This window comes from Eulemur rufifrons, chromosome 7, assembly GCF_041146395.1.
Source record: "Eulemur rufifrons isolate Redbay chromosome 7, OSU_ERuf_1, whole genome shotgun sequence".
NCBI lineage: Eukaryota > Metazoa > Chordata > Mammalia > Primates > Lemuridae > Eulemur > Eulemur rufifrons.
Genome location: NC_090989.1, coordinates 7816167 through 7840710, shown reverse-complemented (window position 1 = coordinate 7840710; position 24544 = coordinate 7816167). Strand labels below are relative to the sequence as shown.

Below are 24544 nucleotides of genomic sequence, written 5' to 3'. Positions count from 1 at the left end.
AGTTACAGAAGAGGGAAATATCAGAGCAGTATAGTTAAAGTGCTAGTCTTTTCTGTCTATTTAAGGTGATGCCTGATATTGTCATGTTACAGAGGCGGATGCCCCAAACCTTCCGTGACCCTGCAACTGCTCCCCTGAGAAAACTTTCTGTTGACTTGATCAAAACATATAAGCATATTAATGAGGTAAGAGTTGATTTGTTACAACATCTATCTTGTAATACATCGGGGGAAAAGTTTTTTTGTGATGTAGTTAAACATCTTAAACTTCCCCCCCCATGATTGTCATATTGGTGATTATTATGAATAAGTTACTGATTTAGAGATAATATAAATACAACTGTGTAAAAGAAAAGATACCTTAGTAAGGACTACAAAGTATAAAGGTAATTGTGGATAACTCCTTTTTTTGTTACTTAATATGCTGAGTTATTTTTATAATGACTCTTACCCAAAATAAGAAAGAGGGGGAATGACTCTTTATGTATATGTTAGAATTTTGCTTAAATTTTTTATATATCTGTTTCTTCCTTTGCTGTGGGTGTCAGGAAACTCTAAGATGTATTTAATACCCAGCTTTACATGCATTTGGCCTAGTTTATTTGATCTATCTATATTTCTGTGATTTTATTGTCTTTTAAAATTTTATGTGTGTTCTTTTATCTATATCTTTTCATGGTAAGCTATCCAAAAACTTTTTTGGTGGAAGTAAATAAGATAAAAAATATACACAGTGCTTCAAATTAAATTGTCTTATAACTTGGCACTTTGACACTAAAACTGATTTTTCTGGTGTCTTGGACTTTTGGATTGATTGCCATATGCTTCTGGCCTTAACTTCCACTCCGTGATTAATTATTATATGAGCTTTTCCAGAAAAGAGTGGAAGAGCCCATGCTTTCTTTTCTCTTCCAATGGGAGCCCTGTATCCTTTCACATTAGAGCCTCACCCTCTGCCAGCTTTAGAGCTACTTAACTCAAAAGATGTTCTTAGGTACATGTGAATCTTATAGCAGTTCAACATTTAATGCCAGTGTCATTATATTACTGTGGGAATGTGGCAAAATAAAATTAGAATAAACTCAATGAGAAACATTTCTGAGTTAGATTTTGTACCCTTATGTATTATAAAAGATGTTCCAGAATAGCTTGTGATTATCTGAAAATGTCAGATAAATTGTTGCAGTGTATTAATATCAATTTGTTACTATCTGAAAATTGTTATTAACAAAGCTATATTAAAACTGGTTAACAATAGCTTTGTTGAAACTTGTTTTTAAATGTCTTGCCACCTTGTAAATTAGACTTTTTCTGATGTTATTCTATGCAGTGTAATACATAGTTTCCTCAAAGTTAATTACCAGTTACTTGGACTGTTGCCTGGTTCACCTATGAACTTTTTTTTAACTAGCCTTAGAAACTGTCATAAGAAAAACAGATATAAGAAAAAGAACTCGGTCTGTGACTGACCCCAAGGCTTATGATCTTGGGTGAGTGGAATGGGCATGGCTATTTTTCATTAGTTTTTATATTTTAATAGGCTTTAAAAAGTGGGGATGTCTCTGAGGACCTTTTGGCAAAGTATCAGTTCATGTACATTTAAACTTATTTTAAAACATTTTGCCATAAGATCAAATACAGAGTTGAGATTGACTAGAAGGGGACATGAAGGAACTTGAACTTGAGGGGAATGAAAATGTTATTATTTTGCTTGGCATTTGTTGATTATATCAGTGTATACATTTGTCAAAATTCCTCATGTTGTACTCTTGAGATCTGTGCCCAACTCACTGTATATAAATTATACCTTGATTTAACAAACAAATGTAGACCAGGCCATTTTACTCTATTGAATGTGATATAGAATACTTTGGACAAGTCACTTAACATCTCCTATTTATAAGATATATAAACAGTATAACTATAAAGTGAATTTCACATTTTTTCATTGGTTATTTCAGTGTTATTTTCTAACTCAAATATTGACTATAGAAAATTTTTCATTTTTTTATTCTGTTAGCAAGAATCAAAATTCATCAATTTCCTACTGATAGATTTGTTTCAATATACTCTTGATATATGCCCTCCCCCTCATATAATGATTTAAATTATACAGTTAACACTTTATGTTCTCATTTCAGGTTTACTATGCAAAAAAGAAGCGAAGACACCAGCAGGGCCAGGGAGACGATTCCAGTCATAAGAAGGAGCGGAAGGTTTACAATGATGGTTATGATGACGATAACTATGATTATATTGTAAAAAACGGAGAAAAGTGGATGGATCGATACGAAATTGACTCCTTGATAGGCAAAGGTTCCTTTGGACAGGTAATTTAATGGACAGTACTGAATTTCATTAATTAGAAAGAATTTCTAAGTGAATCATGTTGTTAAATTCTTTCCTTGGTAGTACACTTTTAATATTTGTAAATAAATCTAAACAAATGAATATGGAAGTATGTGGATTTTCATAGTTCCCAAAGATGGTAAAACTATATCAGCTGTAAACACTCCATTAAGCCAGGTTCCATGGCGTGCACCTGTAGTTCTAGCTACTCAGGAGGCTGAGGCAGGAAGGATTGCTGGAGGCCCGAGTTTGAGGCTGCAGTGACCTATGTTTGCCCCTGGGAATAGCTACTGTCCTGCAGCCTGGGCAACCTAGTGATACCCTGTCTCTATAAAAAACAAAAACAACCTGTTAGACTTTTGATTTTAAACTTTTTATGTCTACCAAGTACTTATTTTACTAATGCCTAAGTGGTTAATTTTAATCACTAATAGGTAGTCTTGCCTCTTTCACAGGGGCATTATTTAATCTAGGGATGATTCTTTATTATGTATGCCAGACATTTTTATCTACCTGATTGACAGCTTCAAAGAGAAAAGAATTATCATCTTTAAGCCTCACAGCAGGTGCCCTCTCACTTTTCTGGAGGCTTAGAAAGTCTGGGGCTGTGCCCTGGATTTTTCTCCCAACTCATGTTCTAACTATGTCAGGACTTGAAGTGGGCAGTCATTAGGATTCCTGCTTCCAGGCCTCAGAGCACTGGGTAATTGTGATGGGAAGCACCATCGCCCAGCTTCTACCATAAAGGGACTCCAGTGGAATTGTTTTTTTCTCTTCATTCTTGGTCTCTTCTCTCCACCCACAACTTTAGCCTTCCTATCTGCTCAGATAGCCCCATTACAAAGTACCAAGCCCTAAGCCCTAAAAATGTTCGTCTCTTACATTAGTCATATGCAGGCCAAGAGCTCTCAGTCATTCCTTCTCATACTTTGAAAAAGCCTTTTCTCTGGCTGTGGTTCCCCAGCTGTTCCACTTGGTAAATCCTGCTCTCTCCTCAAATCACAGAGCTCTTCTTTTGTTTGAGGTATGATTTACCCTTAATCTCAGTCTCCTCTGCCTTGCAACCCTTGTGGAGTGAGTGAGTTATTAACCTGCAGTCCAAATACTTCTTTTGACTTTTCAGTGATGAGGATAGAATGAGAGTCAAAAATGACTTTTTCTGAATTATCCTCCCCCCCCTTTTTTGTTTGTTTTTTAAACTGTGGAACCTACATGTGCTTAATTACTTCTCTGTTCCTGCTGCAGAGAAAGCAAAATATGCCCCTTTTTCAAACTATGAGGAAACTTTGTCAAGTGTTAAATCTGATCATGCTTAGGACAGAAAGTACACTGTAGGCCATTAGCAGCCACAGGTCCAAACCCAGAAAGATCTAAGCTGTCAAACATGCAAGCAGGTATGAACTACTGCATTAGAAGACCTCTGTAACTACTGTGCTGCCCTGCCAGGCCCTGGTGTCACATGTATGACATGTCTCCTCCTTCCCATGATTGGGAGGAATTTTGGTAATTGTACATAATGCAGGGGGTTTTCACGGTTTGGGGAGTCTCTCTTTATGAAAGTATTCCTGTTTTGTCAGAAGCAGCTTCTGCTTCTCTATCAGCCTCTTAAGGATGAACAGCATTTCTACTGCCCAGCTTTTAACCAAGGCTGTGAACACCCTTGATCTGGGGATTGCTTGTTCCACCTTGAAAATTGCACCAACGTTTGGGCAGTTGCTCTCAGTAAGACATTTTCTAACTTTTGTGACATCCACCATGAAAATTGGGGCCACACAGCCTGTTCTCTAAGCCTTGTTGTCCCTGATCATCAGTCTTTATGCTTACTCCTCCTCTTCACCTCAGGATTCTATGCCTTAATTCCACAGAACAGGCGAGCATAGTAATAAACCTGTGAAGATAATAGGCCTACTTGACATTGAACTCCTTTTCACCAGGTCAGACTGATATTTCCCTTCTGGGCTGAGGTGTTACACAATGTCCACGTTCAGGTTCAGGGCCTGTCACTCACCAGTATAACATCTTCCATATTGATTTGGTCAGACTTTCTCTGAATTCTCTGCCAGGTTTTTGCCAAGTAAGGGATGTCTCTATTTCTTCAAACCAATTAAATTCTGGGCATTGATATTTTTAAAAACTCTATTGAATTTGTAATTCAGGATGAAAAACCATTGCCTTAGCATTTAGCCAGTTAACTATTTGCCAAGTCAGTAAATACTTGGGCCCCTGTGAGTGGCCTTTGTCCTGAAGACCATCTGGATCTGGGCACTGAACTGCAACTCTTGGGCAGTCAGTACATTCAGTGAAACAGAAGAATGTCAAAAACATTTGTCAGATGTTTACATGGGTAGCCTCTAATTTAAAAGACAACGGATAATATCTTTCAGAATTGGGTAAAACCAAAGATATTGCATTTTTCATTCCAAGTTTGACTTCAGTTCAACCGTTTATAATCTGTCATTCACAGTATATTTAGCCTTGGCTGATGCAGATCTTGAAACATATATTCCATCCTCTTCCTCTAATTTAATGTTTTTCATCCTACACATTGGAATCATTTGGAGGTCCACCCTCATCCCCAGACTTTTTGAGTATGCTAGAAAATGTATCTAAAACTATTACTTGTGTAGACTACTTATGATATAAATGTAACTTCTGATTAATCAGTTATTAATGGTTATCTCTGGTAAATAGGAAATAGATATAGTTTTCTTTTACTTATGTATTGATTTCCTAATTTTTATGTAGATCTTTTTTAATAATATGAAACTTATTTTAAATGAGCAAAATTTAAAATGAGAGGTGTGCATGGTGATGTATACTAATGAACACCCTATTTTCCTTAGCAGTGATTCTCGTTTTAAAATCATAGTCCCCTAATTATGGCAGTTAACTTATATTTACCAGGAAACTTCCCTGGTAATTTGTAATTGATTTTTTTAAGTGTAAACTAATTTTTCTTTTATATACCGAACTTTTTTATGTATGAAAATCTAATTGAAAGTTATCTGCTTTCTGAGAGGAATTAGAAACTTAAATATTTCTTAGGATTTAAAACAGGTTTTTCTCTCATTAAAAGAATAGTTGGATGAATTATTTTATAGTGTTATTTAATAAGAGAGAAAAAACCAAAGCAGTTGTCAAGATTCATAGTTTATTTCTGAAGGAGGAAAACAGTTAATCTAATTTTGTTAAGAAAGTTATTAATTTTGTGGATTTTTAAAATATCATAAGGATGTAAAAAGAAACTCAATTTGAAAGATTGACTTAAAGGTACTGTGTAATACATGGATGATATATTGAATAAAAATAATCTTTTTTACTTAGGAAGGGCGGAAAAATGAGAATTAGAAAACTATACAGTTAAATGAAAATTAGGTAAATGTACAATTAAGGTGAATTATATACTGTTGAAAAGTTGTTGCCATTAATGAAATAGAATTATTCATCTTTTTTTGCTTTTAGGTTGTAAAGGCATATGATCGTGTGGAGCAAGAATGGGTTGCCATTAAAATAATAAAGAACAAGAAGGCTTTTCTGAATCAAGCCCAGATAGAAGTGCGACTTCTTGAGCTCATGAACAAACATGACACTGAAATGAAATACTACATAGGTAAACAAACAGGCAAACAGTGCAATGCCCCTGACTCAGACCAGAAACTTGAGTTAATGGTTATTTTTATATCAAAATATGTTGATTTTATTTTAAAGTGGTTGATTGAAAATTTGTTTCTGTTGAACAGCATAGATTTATATAAGTTACTTGATCTGACAGTAATATTCTAAATCTTCAGGAATGTGCATTCCAGGTGGCATAGAATATAGAAACAAGTGAGAGAACAGTGTCCCCCACGCTCCACGCAATGTTAATGGTGCCATTTGTTTGCTTTAATGATGCATATTTATCCAGCATCATCTTTCTGGCAACTTTAACTGTTTCTAATCTAGCTCAGAAACTATGTGTAAGCTAATGTGTTATGAATGGTGTACAACCGTTTTTGCAGTGTCTAAACCAAGATCGAGCTCTTCCCCACTCTGTTGGTGAGTTTGGCAGCATCAGAAGCTGTTAGACTTACTACAACAGAAAAGAGGTACTGAAGTCATGCCATATTCTGTGTGTTTTCCATCCAGCGTCTGTAATAATCATAGCAATCCTGTAAGGAAGATGGCAGAACGCTTAAATTACAGATGGTTTGTACAAGGAGAGTAGCATACTCAAAGTCACAGGCTTTGGAGCTAGGAACTGAACCTACCTTAGCCTAACTCCAAAGCTCATATTTGTTTCATTGTCACACTGTCTGTCTTCCGAAAATAAAAACAGGAGACAGAAGAATCATGAAAATACTGAAGTCTAAGGCCATTTGATCCATGGATAAAACATCTTCTGATTATACCTTCTTTCATACTATGTTTAATTAAATCTGAGATGTCAGTGATTGTAAGACACCATTGTTTTATGTACCATCAAGGAAAAAAATTACTGCCAAGTATACATATAAGATGCCATTAATGTTAGAATATAAACCTTAGGATCCATAAATTACAGAAATTCCTATAGGGACAGATACATAGTAACTCATATTCAGAAATGCTAGCCTTACCTGATAAATGTAAAGTTAAATTTTATTTACTGTACTGCTTTTGAGAAAAGAGGGGATTACATTATGGTTCTTTAGTCGCCTCAAAATGGTGGAAACAAATAATGGATAATAGGGTAAGCTTCAGATTAGATTTCCTTTATGAAATACCCCTCGTTTCCTGTTGTTACAATAAAAATGAACTTGTACTATTAATTTTTCTTCCTTAGTTTCTTGTTTGTAGATATCTGATATAATCCATAATAATATTTATATCTTAAAAGCTTTTCTCATCACACTCACCGAAATTTTGCTCTTCACTGTCAGTTGTAACTTACATAAGGTGAGCCCATTTCCATTCAATGGTTTTAGAAACGAAACAGGGACACTGTAAGGATGTTTGACTTCCAAAGTCATCTCTGGACATACCTCCCCCCCTTCCTCCTCGCTATTGTTTGTTGTATTTTGAGTGTTTACTTAAGTAGCAGAGGAAGTATCACTAGCATTGCTGTAACACTTTAATTCTGCCTTATTGAAAGATGATATGGCTGGCATATAGTTAAGTATTCAAAAAATATTAGCTACTCAGTTGTATATAATAATGGCTATCATTTTTGTTTTGAATAAAGTGATTTTAATGATCACTTTGTTAATTGCATTAGTCATTACACATACTCTTTCGGATAAGTGAGTTTTTTAAAAGTTTTTATTTAAGAAGATGGCAAATTCATGGTGTCTCAAGAAACTGGTCCTATTTTAGAAATTAAGAAAAAACTTTAGGTTAGACAGGGCCATGTCAGTTGACTTGATACTTTAAATTTAAGGTGTCTGAAAGTTGCATTGCTTTTTATGATGCAAATAATTTATTTTAATTTTAAAATGATCGATGAGTAAAATTTGTTCTGAATTTTATTAAGTCCTTCAACTTGAAAAAATATTTACTTCTTTACTATATAGAATAATTTCTTATCTGGATTATTTGGTACCTGCCGTGGTCTAGTTAAAAGAAAATTCAGTTTAGGTCTGCTACAAAGTCCTGCCAACCTTCTCTTCTGCCCAAAATCAATTTAAAAAGACTAAACAAATATGCTCATGTATGAGCTTTCTTTGACAGTGTCTTTAGTGCTCAGCACGTTGTAGATACTAAGTAAATGAATCATGAATCATGAGGTCAGGTGAAACTGAATGGATTGATCCTTTATTGGAAGAACATTCTAATCACAAAGCTTCTTAAAGGGATTTTTATAATCACATTGGAATTCTGACATCAGTTACTTTTTGCATTCCTTTTCTGGCTACTGCTTAACCAGGAGGTTAAAACCCATGCATGGACCATGTCTGTGAGGTATCATGGAGCTGTGTTACTAGTTTTAAACCTATGAACTAAAGTGATTAAGAGCAGCTATTATGCATTCTTATGTAACCTTTTAAGGATTCTTTTTATTATTTGCAGTGTCAGATGGTGCTGTAGATTCCTATTATATATAGCCATGCAGTTATTTTTATTGTGCTACGTATTCTAACTTTAGATCACCTGTATTATGAATGATCTAAAAGCAGTATTGATGTGCACTGCTTCAAGCCAGGGCTGCCACCGAGAAAATGCAATATATCCACAGTTCCTAGTGACCAGATATTGAATACTATCAGTTATTCCAGATAGATTTGTAGAGAAATCTCTGGTTTTGTGATACTAAAAGACCAAAATGAAGGTAACCTTGGTAGATGGTTGTTTTGTGTCATTCCATTTGAGTTCCAAGTGCTGAATGTGGTATATGTAAGAATGTTTATAGTGAAGAGCCTCACTTTATTGAATGACCTCACTTGATATGAAGTCAGTGTTAGTAATACTTAAAGCATAATATCTTTTTCAGCCTTTTTAGAGGGCCAGCAATGATAGCAAGTCATGTATTCTATACTGTTTCCCCATTTATAGGCCTACACATCAGTTCTTGTGGTTGAGCTTTATTTTGAATTTTTCCTAAACCTTCAGTCTTACACAAGATTTCCCATTTTCCAATTTGGTAAACACAGTCAAGTTCCTTGATTATATCCTCCTATACTTTACAGCCTGATTTTCAAATATTTGCTGTATTTGTCTAAAAGAAGAAAAAACTCCGGTAACCATTAGTGAAATCTAAGGCCCAGCAACACATACTATGTATATGAAAGCCTACACAGAGAAGGCTGCCAAGTGGAGAGCATAGAGCATTGTGATAAACCAGAGATCCCAGTAGGTGCAACTTAGATACATGACGTTGTTGAGGGAGGGCTCTTGGGAAGTAAAACGTGCTTTCTTTTAGAAATGTAGATAAAGATGCTAAAGTATCTTTAGTACTGTTTGTCAATTTGCCACTTGTGTTTTCAGACCTGACAAAAAAAAACAAAAAAAAAAAACCACAAGATATTTTCGTGGTACTTCTTACCTTATATCACCTATTGACAGTACACCTGTTTAAGTCAGTAAAAACTGGGCTGTTACTACAGAATGCTGATCTTCAAACTTTGACTTCATTTTCACTCTGCATTTGACATTGTAATGTTATAGATTAAGAGTGTGTATGTTCCTCTCATTTTATTGATATAATTTAAAATGAAACTTTTTTCTCTTTCAGTGCATTTGAAACGTCACTTTATGTTTCGAAACCATCTCTGTTTAGTTTTTGAAATGCTGTCCTACAACCTCTATGATTTGTTGAGGAACACCAATTTCCGAGGGGTGTCTTTGAACCTAACACGAAAGTTTGCGCAACAGATGTGCACTGCACTGCTTTTCCTTGCGACTCCAGAACTTAGTATCATTCACTGTGACCTAAAACCTGAGAATATCCTTCTTTGTAACCCCAAACGCAGTGCAATCAAGATTGTTGACTTTGGCAGTTCTTGTCAATTGGGGCAGAGGGTAAGCATTATTTTAGAACTTGTAAATTAAGTAGAATTAGGTAGAACATTACGATATTTGAAATGCTAATGATGTGTATATACAGTTTGGAGGCAATTACAGGATGGTTATTTATTTCTTAAATGTAGCACTTGAATCACCTGGTGTTTGGGGGAAATACCTTTTAAAATGAAAATAGCAATACTTTGAATTAAAAGATAATGATTGTTTCAAAGGGGATACATTTAAAATTATGTGTATGCTAAAAATTGAGAGAGAGAGAATAGGAGATGAAAGAATTAAATATTAGGTGATTTGTAACTATATTTCCCAAATTGAGGTTTTAGTATAAATTTTAAGACTTTCCAGTACTAAAACATTGAATCCTTGCTGTAAAATATTTCTCTGAAGACAGATCAAGATAAATGTTTTTCCTCAAAAACTGATGGCTCAAAAAAAAAAAAAATGCAGAGGCTGGGCACGATGGCTCACGCCTGTAATCCTAACACTCTCGGAGGCCAAGGTGGGTGGATCGTTTGAGCTCAGGAGTTCGAGAGCAGCCTGAGCAAGAGCGAGACCCCGTCTCTACTAAAAAAAAAAAAAAAAAATAGAAATTAAAACAACTAAAAAAAAAAAAATATATATATATGTATACATATATATTTATATATATATATAAAAATTAGCCGGGCATGGTGGCACATGCCTGTAATCCCAGCTACTTAGGAGGCTGAGGCAGGAGGATTCCTTGAGCCCAGGAGTTTGAGGTTGCTGTGAGCTAGGCTAACGCCATGGCACTCTAGCCCGGGCAACAGAGTGAGACTCTGTCTCAAATAAATAAATAAATAAATAATGCAGATAGTTTTACGAGACTCACATTGATAGACATACTTGTTTTGATAAATAAGTTTATCTTATTTTTCCCTAATTTAGAATTTATATAAATTCTGACACGTGTCCAAACTGATTTTAAGACTGCTAAAAACAGTCATGTCCATAGTGACAAATAGAAGAGCAGATTTAGGAAAGCGTATTTTTCCTACCATTTTTTTCTAGCATTACTAAAACTACTTTAACAGCATGTTTTACAAATAAAATAGAAGTTATAGATTGTTCTCTTCTTGAACGGAATTAGTATCACCATTTGGTAATATTTTACTTGTTTTTGACACTGTTCTATTTACTTGAAAGTATTGAAACTATATTTTTAAATAATCAACTAACATGCAGATGTTATTTTTTCTTACTCATTTTTGATTTTCCAAATTAGGGAAATTTCCTGTCCTTTCCACCTTTTGTTCAGGCTTTACATATAACAGGTTAATTTAATTTTAAAGGTTTATAGCCATTTAACAGGATTGTCATTTTATTTTCTGCAATTTACAGTAGTGATCCTATCGATTGTTAAAATAATTTTTAAAAATTGGAGTAGGAAACAAAGCTTACAGTTTCAAAAGCCTCTGAAAAATCAAGAGATGCTCATGGTTAAGTTAATATAAAGTATATTATGAATGGAAAATACATGCCTATCTTGAGAGTAATTTGAGTAGATTTTAGACTTGGGAAATTTTTTTCCCTGTTAAATCATATATTCTATCCTAATATCAAATACTGTTATCTCTGTCCAGGCAGCCAAACTGAGACAACTATCCTGTTAGCTCAGTAAGTTTTTAACTATTCAGGTTGATCAGAATCACATGGGAAGTTATTTCCAAAATATACATACATGCATTGGCCCCTGCCCCTAGATCTATTGGATCAGATCAGAAGGTGGCAGGGCAAGTGTGAGATGACAAAGTCACTGCTTTAACCAAACTAGATAGGAAAGTGGCAAACTTGCTTGCATAAACTGTGAAATACCAGTCTTAGTAGTAGGGAGGCTTTTGGACCTCGGGAATTAACCATGGTATTAGCTTATAAAAACTTGGAAATGGTAGTACTTCTTCCTGGTTCTTTCGAATTAGACTTTTCTTCTCAGTGTGTCATGGTTGGGTTGACCTACCTTTGGAGGCCTGAGTTAGTTTTCAAGATTTTCTTTCTCCAAGAAGTCTTAGATTAAAGTGGAGGGGGCAGGATGGAGAAGAAATGATTTAGTCAGAAACGAACAGTTGAATGTATGGCAGTGTGTTTGGGATTTATCTGTGAGACAGTGGAGTACAAATGTCTGAATTTTAAATTACATTGTACTGAGGTTATTTGACTCTCAATGCTGAAGTACATTATTTAGGTTAATTTAAATACAGTTTAGCTGTTAATGGTAAATCAAATGCCAGCCATAGGAAGAAGGAATAATTAATTGGGAAATAAGTTATTTTCAATAATCTTTTCTAATAAGGTATAATTATTTTAAGATATATATTTATTTTAATTTAGAAAGGAGAGCTTTATTTCTCATAAAGGGTTGCAGCTTGTGAGTGGCCATTCCAGCAAGCCGGAATTGTTTTAAGATATATCTTGATTACCAGTCAGGACTGGACTAAATGAAAGGGCTTGAAATACTATGTATTTCACAGTCAGATTAACCAATCCCTTGAAATGTTTAGTTCTTTAATTAATATTCAGTCTAATGTCAAAATGAGTAAATGGAACCCTAATCCAGGAATTAGCCAATTCTTTTTTTTTTTCTGTTAGTATCAGATCAGTGTTCTTAATCCTGTGTTGACCAAAATTATAAGCACAACTTATATTCAATTAATACTGTTTTGAAATACATTTCAGATATACCAGTATATTCAGAGTCGCTTTTATCGGTCTCCAGAGGTGCTACTGGGAATGCCTTATGACCTTGCCATTGACATGTGGTCCCTGGGGTGTATTTTGGTTGAAATGCACACTGGAGAACCTCTGTTCAGTGGTGCCAATGAGGTAAATGACGTATTGCTTTAAAAACTGTTTTTGTTTTCATAATTTCTTTCTGCTTTTCATCTGTGACAGTATAATCTGAAAGTTGTTTTTAGGGAAAGATGTCTATTTAGCAGCTTGATCATTCAAGTGTTAGGCCAGTTTTGAACTTACTTTATGTTGTCCATTTTTTCATGTTTGTCAGTTGTCATAATGGTGAGTTTAGTATGAGATGAGAAGTAAGATGTTTTCATCCCCTAAGAACAATTAATGAGATTAGAAAGTGTTAAGTATTTGTTATAAATTTTATAGGGTTTAAATATAATAACAGAAAGCTTAAAGATGATAATGAAGGAATGAGGGCCACCCTGAAAATTATCTAAACATTGCTATACATTTTGACACTATGATTTGGAATTAAAAAAGTAATGACCAATAAGATTGATGACTACTCAATATAAAGATTTACGGTAAACTAGGATTATAGAATTTTAGGGCTACAGAGACTGTGTGCAATTCTGTAGTCCATGGGTTTTCAGTCAATTATTAGAACATTGGGAAGGTCAGAGGCAAGGGAGAGGCCAAGCTGCCGTACAGTCTGAGGAATTGGGTTTTTATTTGTTGTAAAACTATTTGCTTGTGGGGTTTTGCTTGTTTGTTTTTAAAAGAAAAGTTGACCATTGCAGATCTTGATCAGTCTATTCGTTAATAAACGAGAAAAGAAAAGCCAGAGATGTTTAATGACTTGTACTGAATTATACAGCTGTTAATAGGTGGTGTCAGACACTTGTCCCTTCCAACCTTTTAATTCATTTCAACTTCAGCTACTCTTTGGTAGCAGCTGCCATAGTATTTGTTTTTGTTTTTATAATAAATAATATTACCCTATAAATTAGTATCTTTCTTGGGCCTAAACAATATTAGGATCACCTGAAACTTGCAGTGGTTTCCCATCTGAACTCATTGTAAAAGCTGAAGTCCTTGGAGTAGCTCACAAATTTCCGCTGCCTCTGATGCCGGTTCTCTTTCCAACACCTGGTCTCTGCCTCTTCTCCCCTCGCTCTGTGGTTTCAGACACAGCCTTCTCTATGGTCCCTTGAAAACACCAGCCATGAGCCCATACCAGGCCCTTCGGATTTGTTCTTTCCTGTGCTTGAAATGCTCTTTTCCCAGCTAGCACTTGGCTCTTCCCTCACTGACCTGAAGTCTTTGCTCTAATGTCACCTTCTCAGTGAAACCTATACACCCTATTTAGAGTTGCAGTACCCTTCTCCCTATCCCCTTTTAACTTTATCCATCTTAGTCATCATGTGGCATAATGTATTATTTGTTTATTGTTGGTCTCTTCCCACTATAACATAAACTTCTTTTTGGCAGAGATTTTCTTCTGTTTTGTTTATTGCTATATTCTGCTACTGAGCATGGTTTCTAGTGTGTAAGTAGACACATTCAGTATTTGAGCGAATGAATCTGCGTTCTTACATTAAGCCTCTGGGTTTTTTTTTTTTTTTTAATGGTTATTTTAAATTCTCCAAAAACTGAAACTTTAAGACTTCCTCCCATCCTTCCTTTATTGTTCACCACTGTATTCATGGCCCCCTGACATACTGTAGATTTATGTGTTTGTTAATTATCTTCCCTTCTGTGGAATGTTTGGCTGCAGGAGGGCAGGGCCTTTCTCTTTTGTTCATTTGTGTGTATGCTCAGTGCCTAGAGGAGTGCCTGACTCATAGGAGATGTGAAACTTACTTATTTATGAATGAATGAATTGGTGAGCATAAGTAGGATGTACAGTCGAAATTAAAGATTTTATTTTTGTTTTTATTTTTAATACAGGTAGATCAGATGAATAAGATAGTGGAAGTTCTGGGTATTCCACCTGCTCATATTCTTGACCAAGCACCAAAAGCAAGAAAGTTCTTTGAGAAGTTGCCAGATGGCACTTGGAACTTAAAGAAGACCAAAGATGGAAAACGGGTAAAATAGGGATACATTGTTTTGAGCCTTTGTTGTTTCTTCACCAGAGCTTTTTATAGCTCATTTTGTATTTACTTGAAATCAGTGTTACAGTTAACAATTGCATTGATAATTCAGGTAGATATTTTATTCAAAAGCTGAATATAGTTTGACCTAAACTATTTGTACGGACCAGTGTTTGATTAATGGTCATTTTACAAACTGTATGCCTGCATTTTGAGACAGCTGATCAAATCACCATGCTTTGTTTCAGCAGTAGAATCAATAAGTTTGACCTTTGTTTCTCACAGCTTGGGCATATAGTAAAGTCACAGTTAATAATACTGCAGCTGTGACCAAAAGTCACAATTGCAGTAAATAACTTTTTTAGTTCAGTTAGTGAAATATGCGAGAAGATTTTGGGCTTAAGCAATTTGTGATTTTCAAGGATTTAGCTGACTTAGGTGATCCTTTAGTAGAGTTCAGATTCACAGCTTGATGACCTGGCCAACAGAAATTTCACATTCCACAGTCTTTAAAAATGAGGTTTTAAAAACATTAGGTTTGTTTTAGTAATTTTCTTATTCTCTGAGGACTTTTTTCAGATACTTAAAGTATGTTAATTAATAGAGTAAATGATGGCAATTTTGCATCTTGATTTATACTTTTGTTTTATAGATGTATAAATCATATGTTTTGTAATATAGTTTAGTCCTGGCATTAAATGAATATAACGTATAATTCTGTGATTGAATATGATATACACGTACAAACATATGTACATACATACACAAGTCACCTTGTGATTGTAGTTTTGCATTTTTAACACTTAAGAGATGTTATTTTTGCTCCAGTTATTCTGCCTTGCATTTTGGCGATGCTGCCACCAGGTGTCATTTTCAGTGAATTGAAGATGATGGTTACTTTAATTCATTTCCACATAGCTATTGAGTCTTAACTTTTAATATCAAGTGATTTTCTTTAGGAGATTTAAAAATACATATGTAAATACATATCCTTTACAACTGATTTGTAACTTGTTGCACTCTGCCTTATTCTCTAAAGTTATAGGCAGTGCAATTTCCAGCAGTTAATTTATGCCTACTCCTTGTAAGGAAGGGATGGAATATACCAAGCAGACATCCTGAGTCCCTCTTCTACCTTTATTCACATGGCTTATTAATCATGGTTCATCTTCCTATTGAACCCAAACATAGCCTGGGAATCCTCCTTAGCTTCACCAGCATTCAAGGTAGCTTCTACCTTGAATTAGGTATAGGATGAATTAGGATGGAGGATGTGAAATTTCCTTAATGTTTTCTCTCTATGCAATACAGCATGATATTTCTCTCTCCATTTTGGATTTATTTATTTTTGTTTTTTGCTTCTCTTATATTTTTTTTCTCAAAACATCCATTCCATTCCATTTCCCAAATTTTTGCCTTATAAAACCACAGTTAAGACCTATCCATTTCTTTCAAATTGATTTATAATAAGTTTTAATTATAGATTTTTATGAGATTTCTCTTAGTCATGCTTAGCAACTTAATTTTTAAAGTATGAAGTAATTATTTCACTTTTAACAAATTTTGCAACAAAAAACCAAATCCATAATCAAATCATTACATTATGAAGGATACACTAGGAATTTTAACCAGAGATTTAAATAGATGTGCATATACTTCATTGGCTATTTGTGTGTAGTTGATTTGCTTGGTAATTTTACTTTTCTTTTTCTCATTTTATGTTTCAAAAGTACATATGATAGGCAGATAAAGAAACTAAAAGAAAAAGGGAAAAAAAGTCCATATGAGAGTTTTCCAATAATGAAATCCACACTGACCTTTTTCCTTTTTTTGGTGGGGGAGGGGGATGAAAAAATAAGACAGTAAATGATGCTACTTTTTTGAAGGATAATTTGTATACAATAAGATACATATTTTAGGTGTTCATTTTTTCCAGTTTTAACCTTTACACTGGAATGCCTCCACTATCTAAAATAATATGAAATATTTCCATCATACCCAAAGTCCTCTTGTGACCCTTCTCTGTCATCCCACCCCTGCTTTGTGTCATCATAGGCTAGTTTTGCATGGTCACAGGCAAACTTCATATAAATGAAATCTTATAGTATTATTTTGTTTGGTTTCTTTCACTTAGCAAATACATTGTTTTTGGAGGAATATTCCATTCATGTTGTATGTCTCAGGAGTTATTGCTTCATAGTATTTCATTGGATGAATATACTGTAATTTATCTGTATTCACCTGTCAGGGGACATTTGGGTTGTTTACAGTTTTGGACTATGATGAATAAGATTGCTGGGAACATTCTTGTGTAAGTCTCTGTATATACACGTTTTCGTTTCTCTGGCAGCACTACCGAAGAGCAGAATTGTCAGGTCATAGGGTGTATGTGTTTACCTTCTCAAGAAAATACCAAACAGTTCTCCAAAGTTGTTTTATCATTTTAGATTTGTATGATATATCAGGATTCCAGTTACATGACATCCTGACCATTTAATATGGTTGGTCTTTTGGATTTTAGCCATTCTAGGGAGTATGTGGTGGTTTGTATTTGCATTTCTCGAAACTAACGATATTGACCACCTTTTCACGTGCTCAATAGCCATTCATCTGTCTTCTTTTGTTACAGGTCTTTCCACTCTTTTGCTCACCTGTTACTGAGTTTAATCATTGTCTTTTGTCCTTAAATCCTTTGTCACATTATATCAATATTTTTTTTCTCAGACTATGGTTTGCCTATTCCTTTTCTTAGTATGTTATCTTTTGATGAGCAGGAAATTTTAATATTAATGAAGTCATATTTGTCAACTTTTAAAAAATAGATAATACCTCATGCATCCTAAGAAATCCTAAGTTTTTTTTATTGTAGTTTTTTTTTTGTTGGTTTGTTTTTTTTTTTTTTGAGACAGAGTCTTGCTTTGTTGCCCGGGCTAGAGTGAGTGCCGTGGTGTCAGCCTAGCTCACAGCAACCTCAAACTCCTGGGCTTTAAGCGATCCTCCTGCCTCAGCCTCCCAAGTAGCTGGGACTACAGGCATGCGCCACCATGCCCGGCTAATTTTTTTTCTGTATATATTTTAGTTGGCCAGATAATTTCTTTCTATTTTTTAGTAGAGACGGGGTCTCACTCGTGCTCAGGCTGGTCTCGAACTCCTGACCTCGAGTGATCCACCCGCCTCGGCCTCCCAGAGTGCTGGGATTACAGGCGTGAGCCACCGCGCCCGGCCCTAATTTGTAGTTTTTATGGGTAGAATTCTATGGTCCATCTTGAATTAATTTTTGAGTTTGGATGGGATGAAGAGGTTGAAGTTCATTTTCTTCCATGCGCTTACCTAGTAATTGCTGCGTTATTTGTTGAAAACAGTAGCCTTTATCCCTATTGATTTGATTTGGCATTCTTGTCCAAAATGCATTCAGCCTTCACATGTCTGTATTTGGGCTATATTTTTTTCCAAAGATCTTTCTGTCCTTAAACTGATAATAGCACGATGTTGATTACTACTAAGCTTTATACTAAGTATCGAACTCAAAAAATGTAAGTTGTCTAGCTCTTTTCTTTTTCAAAATTATTTTCTATTCTAGTTTCTATTTATATATGATTTTTAGAATCCGCTTGTAAATTTGTATCAAAAAATTCTGCTAGAATTTTGACTTGGTTTTATTGAGGAGAATGGACATCTTAATATTAAGTCTTTCAATCTATAAACATGGGTTATTGCTCCATTTATTAGATCTTTGATTTCTCTCAGCAATATTTAATAGTTTTTAGTGCAGAAGTCTCACATATTTTGTTCACTTTATTTCAAAGTTTTTTAATTTTTTGGATGCAATTTTAAATGGCATCATTTTAAAAGTAAAATTTCCTAACGTTCCATTGCTGATGCATAGCAATTAATTTTTGTAAATTGATTTTGTGTCTTACGATCTTGGTAAATTCACCTATTCTAGTACAATTGACCCTTGAACAACATGGGCTTGAACTGCATGGGTCCACTTGTACATGGATTTTTAAAAATAAATACAGTCAGCCCTCGGTATCTGAGGGTTCCAAATCCGCAATCAAATGCAGATTACAGTATTCAAGGCATAACAAACCCTATTCAGGGGATATCAGACCCATTCAAGGAGGGCTGACTTTCGTATTTACCAATTCAGTAGGGTTGACTGTGGAACCGGAAGTATGCATGAATTTTGTATACCTGGGCTGTCCTCAACCCAGTCCCCTGTGCATACCAAGGGGCTGACTGTGTGGTTTTTGCTGTTGAGATTCTTTAGGGTTTTCTCCTTACACATCTTATCCTCTATGGATGAAGACAGTTTTATTCTTTCCGTTGTATGTCTTTATTACTTTTTGTTGATCTATTATACTGTCTAGGACCCTTGCATGTTGAATAGTAATGGTGAGAGCAGACTTCTTTCCTTGTTCCTAATCTTACAGAAAAAGCATTCAGTCATTCAACATCAAGTATAATGTTAGTTGCCCTTTTTTTTGTAGATCCTCTTTATCAGGTTGAAGGAGTACTTTTCTGCATCTAGTGTTTTGAGAGGTATTTTTTTAAATTATGAATAGGTTTTGAATATTCTCAGATGCTTTTCCTGCATCTGTAGAGATGATTATATGATTTTTCTCATGTTATATGGTGAAATACATTAATTAATTTTTGGAATATTAAGCTCCAACCTATGGTAAACCACACCTGGCCTTGATATACTGTCATCTTATATATTGCTAAATTCAATTTGCTAATCTGTTGGTAAGGAATTTTGTTTCATTTGTTTCTATGTCACTAAATATTTCTCTAAACACTTGTATCATCATTAGGGCTTTGATCTCAGGATTATGCTGGCCTCATAAAACTGTTGGAAAGTATTCTTGATTTTCTGAAAGAATTTGTATAAGGTTGGTTAGTATCATTTCTTTTGTAAATGTTTACTAGAGTTAATTGATGAAGCCATCAGACCCTGAGGTGTTCTTTGTCAGAAGGTTATTAGTTGTAATTCATGTTTTTTGATAAAAATATGGTTATTCAGATTCTCTTTTTGAGTTAGTTTTGGTAAGTTGTATATTTCAAGAAACTTTTCCTTAACATGTAAGTTGAGTTTGTTGGCATAAAATTATCCATAATACTATTTTTTTAAATTTTTTCTGGTACTATTATCTTTTTATTTTCTAGAGGCTATGTAGTGATACTCTTTCATTCCTGATACTGGTCATTGTGTTTTCTCTTTTTTTCCCCAACTAGTCTGCCTCGGGGTTTATCATTAAATCTTTTCAGACAATCAGCTTTTGCCTTTGTTGATTTGTTTTCTTCAGTTCTTAGTCTAGTTTCTGTTCTGTTGGTTTTTGCTCTTTATTATGTCCTTTTACTTTGGGTTGAATCTGCTCTATTTTTCCTAGCTGCTTAAAGGTGGAAGCTTAGATCATCGATTTAAGCTTTTCTTCTATTACAGCATTTAATGGTATAAATTTTCCTCTAAGCACTGCTTTTGCTGTTTCCTGCAACTTGTAATCTTTTCACAGTCATTCATTTTCAAATGTTTCTAATTTCTCTTGTGATTTCTTCTGTAACTGATCATTATTTAGAATTTAGTTACATAATTTCAAAATATTTGAGGATTTTCTAGATATCTTGTTATTGATTTCTAGTTCAATAGCATTGTGGTCACAAAATACATGATTTCACTCTTAAAATTCATTGACACTTGTTTTATGGTCCAGCATATAATCTGCCTTGGTGGATGTTTCATGTGCTTTTGACAAGAACTGTATTTTGAGCTGGGCATGGTGGCTTATGCCTAGTCATGCTAGCTTTCCTATTATTAATATTTTCTTGATACATGTTTCTTTAACCTTTTACTTTAAACCTATCCATACCTTTTTTGTATTTAAAGTATGACTACTGTATGCAACATGTGGTTGGTTCATATCTTTTAATCTTGTCTGATAGTCTCTTTTATAGTGAGTGTTTAGCCCATTTAATTATTCAGAGGTTTGGGTTTAAGACTATTATTTATATTCTATTTTCTTATCTATTCTTTGATCCCTGTTCTCTCTTTCCTGCCTTGTGGGGGTAGTGTTATTAAGTACTTTTTGGTATTTTTATTGCATCTTTTCTATTGGCTTTTTATTTATTCCTCTGTGTATAATTTTTAGTGTTATTTTATAATATGCATCTTTAACATCAGTTTACCTTCAAATAATATTGTGTCATTTGATAAACAATGTAATAGCCCTGTAATTCTATCTTGCCCCTTCCACCTTTTGTGTAGTTATTGTCATATATTACTTCTGCTTGTTATAAACCTCACAATAGCTTACTGGCTGTTTAAATACAAAATAGATTTTTATAGAAATTTTAAAACACATAGAAAATAAAGATAATAGGAAGATCTTTTGTATTTATCCTTGTATTTGGTCATTCTGGTGTTCTTCATTCCTTTTTCCAATTTCTGGCTTTTATCTGGTATTTTTCTTCTGCCTCGAAAATTTCCTTTAAGTTTTTATTTTATAGTGAAAGACTTCTGCTAATTTATCTGAAAATATTTTAGAGGCCGGGTACAGTGGCTCACGCTTGTAATCCTAGCAGTCTGGGAGGCCGAGTTGGGAGGATCACTTGAGGTCAGGAATTTGAGACCAGCCTGAGCAAGAGTGAGACCTCATCTCTCTAAAAGTAGAAGAAATTAGCCAGGCATGCTGGTGCATGCCTGTAGTCCCAGCTACTCAGGAGGCTGAGGCAGGAGGATGGCTTGGGCCCAGGAGTTTGAGGTTGCTGTGAGATAGGCTGACGCCACGGCACTGTAGCCAGGGCAACAGAGCTAGACTCTGTCTCAAAAAAGCAAAGATTTTTGATAGATGTAGAATTCCAGATTGACTTTTTTTTTTTTCTCTTTCTGCCTAAGTAAAAGATGTTATGGTGGTGTTTTCTGGATTATATTGTTTCTAAAGAGAAGAGAAGTCAGTGGTTATTCTTAGCATTGTTCCCCTGTATATGTTTCTCCCTCATTCCCCCAGCTGTTTTTAATTTTCTAGAATTCAGAAAATTCTGGTTCTGTTGGGTCCTCAGCTCTCTGATGAGTTTTTAACAGCAATGGTTTTGTGACTTACCTGCCTTGTTCTTGACTTTTTTTTTTTTTTTTTTTGAGAGAGTCTCATTCTGTCATCCTGGGTAGAGTGCAGGGGCGTGATCATAACTCACAGCAACCTCAAACTCCTGGGCTCAAGTGATCTTCCTACCTCAGCCTCCCCAAGTAGCTGGGACCACAGGCATGTGCCACTGTGCCCGGCTAATTTTTTTCTATTTTTAGTAGAGATGAAGTCTTGCTCTTGCTCGGGCTGATCTCAGACTCCTGACAAGTGATCCTCCTGCGTCAGCCTATCAGAGTGCTAGGATTACAGGCGTGAGCCACCACACCTGGCCTCTTCTTGCTTTTAAGAGTGGGAATGTTGTGAATTTCTATATTGTAACTAGAAGCAAAAGTCCAGTGATGCTATTATAAATAAATTCAACATTTATAGAGATTTTAAGTGTTATACTATTTCTTAAAAAATGAGCTTTCAGAAAATCTCAGTATATGTTAAAATAATTTATTATTAAACATATTTTCTAAAGGGGGGCATAAATAATTGGCTTTTTAATTTCTGTATCTACTATAAGCAAGTAAGATTAGACCAGTGCTTCTTTACTTAGAGCGTACTTGGAGTGATCTTTACAGCTTGGAGCCACTGTTACTGAGGGAAGTATAGCAAGTTCTCAGGTGTGGCCAGCAGAAAAGAGGTCTTGGAGTAGAGCTTGGCATGCTTTCTCTATGAAGGACTAGGGAGTAAGTGTTCTCAGTGTTGTGGGCCTCTGTTGCATATTTGTCTTTGTTCTCGTTTGCTTGTTTGTTTTTACTGCCTTTAAAAATATAAAAACTATTTGTAGCTGTACAAAAACAGGCTCTAGATCTGGCCACACTTTACTGACCCCTGGGCTCAATGATCTTATAATAATTTTTGTCTCAAAATTATGTTCAAATCTTCTAACCAAAGGTGTATTTGGTATAGTAATGTGTGAAAAGGCAGAGGACCTAACTATTAAGTGTCCTTTTTAATAAAGGCCTCAGCATATGCTGTATTTAAACATATTTGAAAGTAAATTATGTAGGCTTTAAACAACTGTAGGCTAATTTTAAAAATTTAAAAATTATGAACACTTTTATATATTCCATCAGATTTAGAGAAAGCCTTTTATCTTCTCTTTTAGGAGTACAAACCACCAGCAACCCGTAAACTTCATAACATTCTTGGAGTAGAAACAGGAGGACCTGGTGGGCGACGTGCTGGGGAGTCGGGTCACACGGTAGCTGACTACTTGAAGTTCAAAGACCTCATTTTAAGGATGCTTGATTATGACCCCAAAACTCGAATTCAACCTTATTATGCCCTGCAGCACAGTTTTTTCAAGAAAACAGCTGATGAAGGTACAAATACAAGTAACAGTGTGTCCACAAGTCCTGCGATGGAACAGTCCCAGTCTTCGGGCACCACCTCCAGCACATCATCAAGCTCAGGTCTGTTCTCTTCATGTGAAATTGGGCTTGGGAATATTTAATATATATATATATATATATATATATTTTTTTTTTTTTTACAAAGCAGAATTATTTTAAAAGTGTTTATTAAACTTATTAATGAGGTGGCAGGAATTATTTTATTTAAATTTGTTCTTTGTAGTTAGTAATACAATAAATTGATTTCTTCCAAAGCACAAGTATTTAATTATGTACGTAATAAATTCTGCTTGATAGTTGGAAACAAAAGTGTTTATTAACCAACATTGTAAATTTTTTTTAAATGGAGTTTTTGACCTCATGCTTGAGTTTTCCCCTACCTTAACCCAACTTGTGATTTTATTTTAGTTCAGTGGTTCATGTGAGAGAACCTAGTTGTAGTCAGAGGATCCAAAGACTGATATACCTTCAAGTTAATACTATAGATGGTTTTTTTCTTGGTGGCATACTTTCAGTTTTAATGGTATAGTTTTAAAATATAAACTTGAGCAGAATTAGCTTTGAACTCAAAGTTGTACTGTGTGTGATATTTAAGGTGGCTCATCGGGGACAAGCAACAGCGGGAGAGCCAGGTCAGACCCGACGCACCAGCATCGGCACAGTGGCGGGCACTTCACGGCTGCTGTCCAGGCCATGGACTGTGAGACACACAGTCCCCAGGTAAGCTCGCACGCGGTCATTTGCTGTGTCACCTGCTGTGCTCAGGTTTAGCAATATTGGGTTCCAGGTGCCTTTAGGATGATTATGTCATTTACTCTAAAGGTTCTTAAAGTCTTCATGTCTAACTAGAGAAGCACATTCTTACAATTTTTCCCTTCATTTAGAAATGGCTAACATGTATTGGTGCATACTAGTTGTTGTTTTGAACATTTTTCCCCTGTGTTTATCTCATTGACCAGAGCAACATATTGAGCTTCGTGCTGTTTTTATCCCCATTTTACTTACAGTGGGAACTGGGTCTTAGTGGGTTAAGCAGCTTTCCCTGGGCTGTGAGCGTAATTACTGCACAAGACTTCCTTCCACGATCTTTTCATAATCTCAAAGTCCCGGATTCTCAGTCAGTTTCTATTTTGATTTTAGCCTCTCTTTTTTTGTTGTTTGTTTGTTTTAAACTCTATTAAACAAAAAGATCTAATAAAGTAATTTTTTAAAACTCGAGGTAAACAGGTGGTGGTGGTAAAAATGTTTAAGTACTCTTGTAAAGTAGTAAGTTGGTTCATACTGAGTACTACATTATGGTGTTTTATGGTGACACACCAGTGTATTATTTGATGGATGAAGTAAAACTGATGTTTATTAATGTCACTCCCTATTCTTGTGACTGCGGCAGCTGAATGTTGCTGGAGAAAAATAACAAATGTAGCTATGTT

General features: G+C 34.9%; 1 protein-coding gene across 3 annotated transcripts in view; it reads left to right on the top strand.

Moving 5' to 3' along the window:
• Nucleotides 1–24544, top strand: part of DYRK1A (dual specificity tyrosine phosphorylation regulated kinase 1A) — a 137012-nt gene that overhangs the window by 104751 nt on the left and 7717 nt on the right. For 2 of the 3 annotated variants that reach the window (XM_069474950.1, XM_069474952.1), the window contains 8 exons: nt 66–185; nt 2141–2329; nt 5811–5958; nt 9538–9824; nt 12522–12668; nt 14481–14621; nt 22868–23174; nt 23710–23834. In XM_069474950.1, the coding sequence (XP_069331051.1) occupies nt 66–185; nt 2141–2329; nt 5811–5958; nt 9538–9824; nt 12522–12668; nt 14481–14621; nt 22868–23174; nt 23710–23834 (1464 nt within the window). The remainder of the gene's footprint in view (nt 1–65; nt 186–2140; nt 2330–5810; nt 5959–9537; nt 9825–12521; nt 12669–14480; nt 14622–22867; nt 23175–23709; nt 23835–24544) is intronic. The other variant, XM_069474951.1, reaches the window with a different exon arrangement.